Here is a 9714-nt window from a genome sequence, read left to right as displayed (position 1 = left end):
TTGGATGTAGATTTCCTAGACATCGAACTAATATAAATTATGTGTTGCTTCTTTTTCTCTGACCTTTAAACTCTTATATTGCTTCTTGCATAAGTTTCTTAACATTTGTGGATTGATAATTACTTTGTATCATTGGCTGATTGTTTAATTGTGATTAAGATATCAAAGGATATTTGCAACACATCTATATCTCTTGTTTCAATTGGATTAAAGGAAATTATTTGTGAAAAGTTTTAATTTGAGTATAAAATGAGTTTAAAACCAATTCAACCCCCTCTCTTGGTTTGTGGTTTCATGTGTCATTATTTCTAACAATTTTTAAGATACTCTTCATATATGCATTAGCCTATAAGTGCTTACAACTTTCTTCCTCTTCAATGGGCATATTGTGCACCAAAGTGCACAAGGAAGGACACCTAGTTTGTCACAAATCTCCTCAATGCAACATCAAGTTGTGATAACTTACATGATGACAACAAACTCAATAGTTCCTCTAAGATTCTTCACAATCTTTGCCATAATCCCTCAATTTCTTGAGGCACACCATTGCTAGAACTCTCACAAAAAACACTCTCTAATCCCCCTACCCCCATCAACCAAAAATAAAGAAAATGATGCTAGGGGACACAAGGAATATTTGTGAAGAAAACAAAGGTAAGTCAGGGAAGAAGCTCCACCAAAAAGTCTTAGCCATTACAAAGGTAACCAAAAGAAAGGAGAGAAAAACTTGACGTAAAGAAGAGAAAAACTACAAATAAGAGAGAAAAAGAGAAACCAAACTCAAAAGGGTAAAGCCCTATTTGAAGCAAAAGGAAAAAGGGCAAAAAGGAAAAACAATAGTTGTAAATCTCAAGTCGATCAGAAGAAAAAAAGAGAAAGCCTCCATAAATATTCCAGGGTCATTTAAGTTATAAAATTTGGGTTCACTACTAGCCATGACTGCATGACTTAAAGCACATGTTATTTAATGCTTAGCTCAGTGTGTCAATGGCTATGTGGTAGTCCAATGCTAGTGTTTTTTTTTCAAAATTTAAAAAACACTAGTTATTGTGTAGCTAATAATAGTTACTAGACCTGAAGCCTTTTGTTTTCATCTAGATGTCTTTTCTACTTATGATTAGGAACCTAGGAGTTTTGGCCTGGCCAAGACCTACAATGTCTTGATAACCTTTACAGCTTAACTTAATTAGTTGGGGTACAACTATTGATAGGCTTGCTTCGAGGATAGGCCTTACTTCCAATAATTTTGAGGTCTATCTTGGATCATAGAGGCATCCTAATGCCCTCAAAATACAAAGGTCAACTTCCACCTCAACACAGGCTACTCATTAAGTAGCATGCATTCTAAGAAGGGTCTCATCTACCTCAAAAGTTATGCCTCTACCTAGGCCTTGTCATGGAACTTTATCAAACACATTCTATTGTCAAAAGGAGTCCTTGTTTATTCCTTAATTATTGATCTCACTTACAGGTCACAGCCCTCTAAGGGACCCTTGGTTTCCTACCAAAATTGATCTTATGCCTAGGAAATTACTTGACCCAAATAGATATCCATCTTGGACTCGATATCCTCCAACTCGTGTTTATAAATAGTGAGATCATTCACATCATCAAGTGTATATTATGACCCATAAAATATACTATTACCCTCCTTAAGATCACATTGCCCTGAGTTCTTTTTTATTGATAAATATTAGTTTGTTAGAATGTTAATTTTGTTAACAGATGGGATTGAATCCGTAACTTTTCCACTTTTCTCATATTCCTTAACCATCCAACTCACCTTATATCTCTTCTCATTGACTTGAGTATTAAAGTCCTTACAAGTATAACCACCTCAACCAATGAGTTTTTGCTACACTCCTATGAATCTTCCACCAACAACTACTTGAAGAATTATCTAATCTAAGTGTCAGCTAAACCCTCCTCACATCACCTTGAATCACTTATGATACAAAGATCTAAATATCATAAGCAATATTTTATGGTTGAGTGTGTGACTTGATTAGATTGGATCTATTGTTTAGTTTTTCTTACATTTGATAAATCTAACTTAATTAAATATTAACAAATTAGAAAAGAAAATAATAATTATTTTTTATATTTTTAAATTTTGTAGGGATTTTATGAATGATTTAAAAACTTATAATTTTTCACAACTTAATCTTTTCTAACATTAATTTATATATAATTCAAGTTATAATTATTTTTTGGCATTTTTTTTGTATTTTATGAACTCGATTACCTAAATCGATTCAACCTATTTTGTATTTTTTTTATGAATGATTTGCCATTTAAAAATTTCATTTTTGTCACTATAATTTGATCTTTCTTAAGTTAATTTTAATAGAAGACAAGTTAAAAATTTTTTTGGTTGTTTTTCTAGTTATGAACTCAAATGCTTAATCGATTTGATCCATTCATAATTAGTCGGGTTTGTTTAAAAAATGAAAAGTCTACAATAAAAAATCAATCCAACTCAATTCAATTCATACTTCAAATCTGTATGGACTCAATTTTCCTTAGAGTTGACCTATGTTTGAAACTAGTCTTGTTAAACCATGATTGGATTTTGCTAGTTTGAACCATTAATATGGAGGGAGTTGCTATTAGCACTATTGCATTTAATAATTCCACTACCCATGTGGGTGTTTTTTAACAATATTCCTAAAATTCCTCTTTGATGGAAACACAATAGAATCATATTTTTGTTATATTTTTTTCACCCCCAAATTGCACAATAGAATCATGATTCTATTGTGCATTTTTCAACCCCCCCCCCCCCCCCCCCACCCTAAATACACAATGAAATCATCATTTCTTTGTGTATTTTTATTCCACCCCCAAATGTGTAACGTAAGAAGGATTCCATTTTGTTATTTTATCTTCACCATCATTGTGTAGCAAAATCATGATTTTATTGTGTCAATTTGAAAAAAAAAAATAACAAAAGTACGATTTTGTTGTATTTCTCAACCTAGAGCACAACAAAATTGTACTTTCATTGTGTATAAAAAAAAAAAAATACTTACCTTCACAATCTTGATGGAGAGATAAAGAGAGAAGAGAGTTAGGTGTGCATAGGGAGAAGGAAAAAAGGTGGAAAAGAGGGAAGAGAGTTGAAGGAGAAATGAGAGGGAGACTGAGATGAATAGGAGAGAGTGGGGGAAGGGGAACGGGCGGGGGTGAGAAGAAGGGAGTTGGGCGAATGGGGAAGTAGATAAGTAGGGGTGGGGGGAAATTGCCTTAAGGGCAATTTTTTTCTTTTGCCTCATTTTCAAAAAGTAATTGTGGTAGTGAAAGTAGTAGTTCCCTTATGCGGACCTATCATCAAAGCATCTCATTCTTCAATCTAACTAAATTCACATAGTCAATCCAACACCCACTTCATGTTTATGCAATGAAAATGTAAAACTTCCATTTGATGCTAGAAAAAAGTTTATAAACACAACCTAAATTATTGATGTGACTACGTTAACCCAATAGTCTGACGGATTGGTCATGTGTCTCATTTACAGTTGAATTGATAACTATTAGCTTTGGTTTTCAAAGGAATAATAATAGAAAATCATGTATTTAGTCATTTTATTTTTTCTTCGTATTTTTCTTTTTCATTTTAAACACATCACTTATTATATCTTTTACTGATCTTTTCTTTTCTATTTTATATTTTTCCTCTAAACTTATCAAGCATCTCTTCTTCTCTTTCTTGGTATGAAAGAAGTAGCCAAGACCCATCTCCCTCACAGTCTCCTTTCGCGGATTCTTTAAGAGTGGCATCCACGTGATCACCATGTCAACTGTGGTCCTGACCAACAAAAGTGCAACACTTGGACTTGTATAAATGACTCAACAATAGTGGTTATAAGTATTTAGTTGAAGATTACTTAATGAAATCTAAAATATTGTAGAATCAATTTAACCTTAAATCGTGCAAACAAAATAATGCAGATAGTTAACGCTCAATTTCTAAAATTAATTGCAAATTGTTTATGTAAATCTTTCATGGCACTGGAAAAGCAGTTAAAGCGAAGAAATTATTCCCTAGCTATCCAGGACTAGCATGTTAGTTGTTGTTACGGGTATCGACCAATCACCATGTAACATGTAATGTATAGAGATACACAACTTAGTGAATCATCTCTACCAGTGCACATGTCACATTTTTATTAGTCGGAACTACTACAATTAAGATGATAATCCTGGACCAGGTAATAATTTAGATTCTTGATTGTTGGACTTTTTAAAAACATATGCACACTATAATACTTTTTTTAATCTTTCTTTTTTGGTTATATTACATTTCTAGTCATATCAATAACTTTTTTCTGTCTCGTAGTATAAACATCCCATAGATTCTGAAGTATCTCTTTCCTTTAAATAAATAAATAAATAAATAAATAAATATATATATATATATATATATATATATATATATATATATATATAACAACCCTATTCTCTATGAAAAAGTTATTCATGATAATATTTATTAATTTCATAATAATTATTTTAAAAATTATACTAAAATAATTTGTGATTAAATAATAGATTTAAATATATTTTTTCTTTTTATAAAATTTAGTATTTTTCATTTTTATCCTTGTAATTTTTTTTTGTTTTTAATTCTTAAAGTATTTTAGATAACACTTTAAACTATAGAAAAAATTATTTAGAATATTATAAAAATAAAAATAAAAATTAAAATAATTTAAAGATACTAAAAAAAATATTTTTTTACAAGGATTAAAAGAAAAAAATATTAAATTATAAGAATTAAAAAGATATTTAACTCAATTCTATATTCAGAGGAAAAATAGCATATGGACGCAACGCTTATCCGGTGACCTCGTATACTGCACGTACCAAGCTTATCCGTTAGTCTTGACACGTGAAACATGGAAGGTCCACTCCATCCAACCCATAAGTATCCCCAATCCATACGTGCCCATACTCAAATTAATCCAGATAAGGAAGTAGTACTTCCATCATGTGTAACATATCATCACTTTAAGGCATACTCATGGTCATGAACCAACAAGCTATTGGTTAAAAAACATCAAGAAAAAAATATTTCACTACTGATGATAAGTCATTTTTCTTAAGATTAACTTTTAACAAAAATAATAAATATTTCATATTAATAATATGATAAAAAAAATACTCATGATCATGATGAATCATAATTTTAAGTAAAACAGAACAATAAATAGTGTTCAATGATTTACATTAAAATTTAGAAAAACAAAAATCTAGCTACGAAGAAAAAAGTTTGTTTAAACATTGAATATCTCCCCAATAATACAACTTTTTTTTCATTCTCATTGGTAACACAACACCCCTCAACTCAACTATAAAACTATTTCTTTTTTTCCTATAGTTCTTCAGCAGTGATCCCTTATTTTATCTTGGAGTTCGGATTCTGTTTCACAAGAAAGATACATGAGACGCCAAGTGGACGCCGAAGACCACCAGCTAAGGGTGTTATACGAGCTATGTTCCCTCATCATTCACACTCTCAAGTTTCCTCCGTTACCCTACCCTTTTCCCACCTCGTACCCATGTTCTTCTTCTCGCGCTTCTTCGTCTTTGTCGCATTCTAGGAGACATCACTGGTGGACAACGTTGGCTACCTCCCAGGATTCCCCGGCAGCATTCGCGTCGCTGTTTCTGGGCATGTCCCTGTCCCTCATGCTTCTCGGGGCGGTCACGTTCCTCGTTGGGTTGCTGCTGCTGCCTTGGGTTACTCTTCTGGTGCTGGTTTTCTATGTTGCTGCACTTGTCTCCAATTTGTCTGTGTTGGGCCGTTTCATTCTTGGGTCCATCACGTTGCAGAGGGATCTTCCACGTGAGCCTCTTTCTCTCTTCTTGCTTCCTTAGCCTATCTCTCCCTTTCATGCTTGTTTGATAGTTTGTTCTTCAATCTATTTATTTACTAATTATTATTAGGCTAAATTATGTTTTTCATCATTTACAAATTTTAATTCGGATCTATAATAAAAATAACAGCATTATTGAGTTTTTAATAAAATAAAAATTTTGTTTTCTAACGTTTGATATTTAATTTTAATCTTTTACAAATTAACGAATTTTATTATGAGAAACGATGGGTAGTACAAAGGTTAATGCACGATTATTATATACAAAGTACTCCTGATTGATTTCCGCTAATTCCTTAATTTTATTCATTTTTTTAAAGTTATATGATTATCCAATCAAAACAAGACAAATAGGATTTGTGTAATTTTTTATGAAAAATCTTCAAACCAAATAACATAACTTTTTTATTTTTCGTCTTTAATAAATTTTGTTTATTTTATATTAGTCTCTTTATAAAATATCGGATAGGAACTAATAACAAATCTAAGTTTATTCCAATGAAATCAGATTTATATCTCTTAAATAAGACTTGAGTTAAAACTCTCAAAAACAAAAGATCTTGACTCTTTGAGTTCAAACTATGTTAACTATAGATAGAACATGTAATTATAGTATCCTAGCAATTTTTAAGCAAAATTAATCTCTTAAATTTTTTATTGTTGCAATTAAGTTTTTTTGTCATTTTTTTAAAGAAAATCTTATTTTATATTAACAAAAGATACAAATTGAATTGACTAATTTACTTTGTTTACGTTTTTGATTTAATGTTAATAATTAAATATTAAATGTTACATAAAATAGTTATTTGTAAACATTTTCCTTGGTCAAATCCTAATGTTATACCTTATTAAATCTTTGAAGATTTATTAACGTTTTATTAACTTTATGACTTTCAACTTCAAAAATTATTTCATATCTTAAATGTATTATAATTTCTCAATTATTTGAATGGAAAATAAGGTTTTGAAAGTTGTAAGTCAAAGAAAATTAATTAGAAGACCAACTCTGTTTTAATTTTAAAATAGCAAACATGATCTACTAAAAAATAATTAAAGAACTAAAATTGTACATAATTTAAATTAAAAAGATTAAAAGCACTAGATTTAAATTAAATTTTGTGTTTATTATTATTTATTTACTTTTTTGGTGCTTGGGATGTCTTTCAGATGAGGCTAATATATACCGCTGAAGCTTTAGGAGGGAAAAGAAATTGTCCGAGACATTGAGGTTAGGTAGCAGATCACAAATACATATGTCATGATAAATAATAAGTGAATCTGGTTGAGATTTTGATGACTTCATTTGCTTGCAATAAAATGAACGATTTCATCTTTTTGCTCGTTTCAATTTTAATTTTCTCATTCTATTTTCGCATGAACTAGTCTGTTTTGTTTTCTTCGCACTATGTCTCTTAAGATCCGTAACAACCTCCGCACATAGTTCTTCAACTCTTCAATTGTAATTGATAAAAAAAAAGTTCTATTCTAACTTGAACGCTTGTACTAGAGGAGAAGAATTGTGTCTTAACATTACAAGTTTGATCAGCAAATAGAAAGTTATCAACAATTTTACAAAGCCTTTTTTGAATACTCTGAGGCAAGGAACTTGTATTTGTTGTATCGATACTGCTTGCGGTATCATTAGATATCTAGAATCACATTTTCATGTTCAACTCCACCACGACCGCAAAATGTGGTTAGATTCCGGCATGATATATTTTTTAATTACAGGGAGAACAAGTAATATCTTTTGGATCCAATAATTATCTCTTAGAGATCTATTCCAATTTATCATTTTTGGGTCTAATGAATTCATAGTTTATAAGTCTGTGCAATCTGCATCTTACTTTTGGTTCTTAAATTAATAATTCGCGTAGACGACTGACACGGGGGATGCATTTCTCTCCAAATTAACCCGTTTGAATTAGAAACCAATTATTTGAACTTCTATAATTGAAGCTACAGAAATTTCATCTTACCAAATTTGTTTCAATTAAATGGCTGGAAGGGTATATAATTTGTCAAAATCGTGGATAACATAAAATTACTTACATATTACTTATTGACAAAAATCCATCGGTTAATCAGTCGTAGGAAACCTTACTGATGAATTTCGGTGTCCATCAGTAATTGCTGACAGATATAATCCGTAGGAAAAACACTATCAAGTACCCACAGATAAATCCTTTCATCATAGGCTCTCACATACCCACCGACGATTAAATAGGATGGTTTCTCGAGCATCGCAAATACAACGTCATTAAACAATTGAAGAATAAAAACATCTCGGGTAGTGGCTAATTGATATGCTTGTAATGGAATTCAGAATAACTGGTAAATACTTTTCATCATAGATAATGATTTATGCAACAGCGGCTTCAAATCAATGTTAAATTGCTTTACACAAGAAGATTAAAAACAAAACAACAAACTCACCAAAAGAAAAACGAGTGTTCTACTCTAAACTTACTATTAATACACTGGTTGCAACTCACTAAGAAGCAGGATAGTAGGGGTTGCAACCTTAAGAAATTCAAAACCATACATCTAAAGATAAATAGAATAATATAACGTGATGGAGATCATTCTGTTGATGCTTAACTGATGGGGCTATGACAAATGAATAATATAACGGGACATATATGAAAACAAGACCATGTTTAGATTTCTAAAGATAAATAGAATGAAATGAAATGAAATAACAACATATAATTGAACCAGGTGAAATAAAATCATCTTTTCACTGCTTCGACATTTTTATCAAGGAAGAAAATTAAATTAGAAGTTCTGTCCCATACACCCCCACCCCAAATTCCCCAATACTGAAGGGAATCAAAAAGTAATGGAATAAAACATCTTTCATCATATTCTATTTCATTTCATTAAACTAAATATAGTCCAAGGTAATAGTAATGATATGTAGGTGGGTGTATTCAGAGATCTAAGTTTGATTCAATAGTTGAGGAGCTAGGGGTGAAGAGAGAAGGGAGGAGGAGAGATGGGGAGTTCAAATTCTTCCCATTGACATTTCTAATAAAACTAAAAAATTAACATTTGCTAATTAAAAAAAAAAAGTGTATACCGTGGATGATTTATTTATCCACTACCAATGTGAACATCAATGGCAATGAGGAAGATAGCCATGAAGCCAAAGAAGAGAAGGGAATGAACAAAGACGGAGACGCCACTTGTTTGGAAATTGCAAAAATCCACAGGCCTTCCTTTGCCAGGAAGCTGGAACAGTAATCCGGGTGAAAACACCACAAACAGGACCAAACCTATCACCACACCAGCCCAATCACCCATTTATCTCTAAAATTTTCTGTTACTAATTAAGAGACCCGAATGAAAATGAATAAGCACATAGAGGAAATGTGTATAGGTGAATTTATATTGGAGTGCTTGAAGGGCTTGGCTAGCTACACTGGCAGTGTAGCATGGATATGGATGTGATATAGGACAACATAAAGTTCAAGGAAGGGTGGGTAGGGAGAGACATTCAAGTTGAAAGATGGGACAAATAGAATGACTTCGTTGGCTTGGCTTGGATTGAAATCGACCGGCAGAGGCATTGAATGCAACGATTCCTTGAAAGTTACATCCTTAACGCATGGCATTACACTATTGGGATCTCTCTTATATGGGACGGCTACCAATTAAGTTTCCAAAGAATTAATGTTTCTATCATACTGTACTACTTTGTGTTTTAAGGTTATTAGCATTAAGAGTTTAATGTATATAGTGTAAAAAGTTTACACTGTCCGTGCATAACATTTTTTATCATTAATTAATTTGTTGGCCATGTATTTTCTTTATACTTATTTTTGGTTTCTCG

General features: G+C 31.5%; 2 protein-coding genes across 2 annotated transcripts; one reads left to right on the top strand and one right to left on the bottom strand.

Annotated features, from left to right (window-relative positions):
* Window positions 1-5317: 5317 nt before the first annotated feature.
* LOC114399868 lies at window positions 5318-7254 on the top strand. Its single transcript, XM_028362083.1, has 2 exons — window positions 5318-5848; window positions 7047-7254. Exons 1-2 carry the CDS (start codon window positions 5443-5445, stop codon window positions 7067-7069), a joined length of 429 nt encoding a protein of 142 aa, XP_028217884.1. The 5' UTR covers window positions 5318-5442; the 3' UTR covers window positions 7070-7254.
* Window positions 7255-8234: 980 nt separating this feature from the next.
* LOC114398294 lies at window positions 8235-9472 on the bottom strand. Its single transcript, XM_028360476.1, has one exon. The coding sequence runs from the start codon at window positions 9183-9185 to the stop codon at window positions 8976-8978; it is 210 nt and encodes a 69-aa protein (XP_028216277.1). The 5' UTR covers window positions 9186-9472; the 3' UTR covers window positions 8235-8975.
* Window positions 9473-9714: the final 242 nt, after the last annotated feature.

This window comes from Glycine soja, chromosome 19, assembly GCF_004193775.1.
Source record: "Glycine soja cultivar W05 chromosome 19, ASM419377v2, whole genome shotgun sequence".
Classification (NCBI taxonomy): Eukaryota; Viridiplantae; Streptophyta; class Magnoliopsida; order Fabales; family Fabaceae; genus Glycine; species Glycine soja.
The sequence above is the reverse complement of the archived record's forward strand: the minus strand, read 5'-3'. Positions and strand labels throughout refer to the sequence as shown.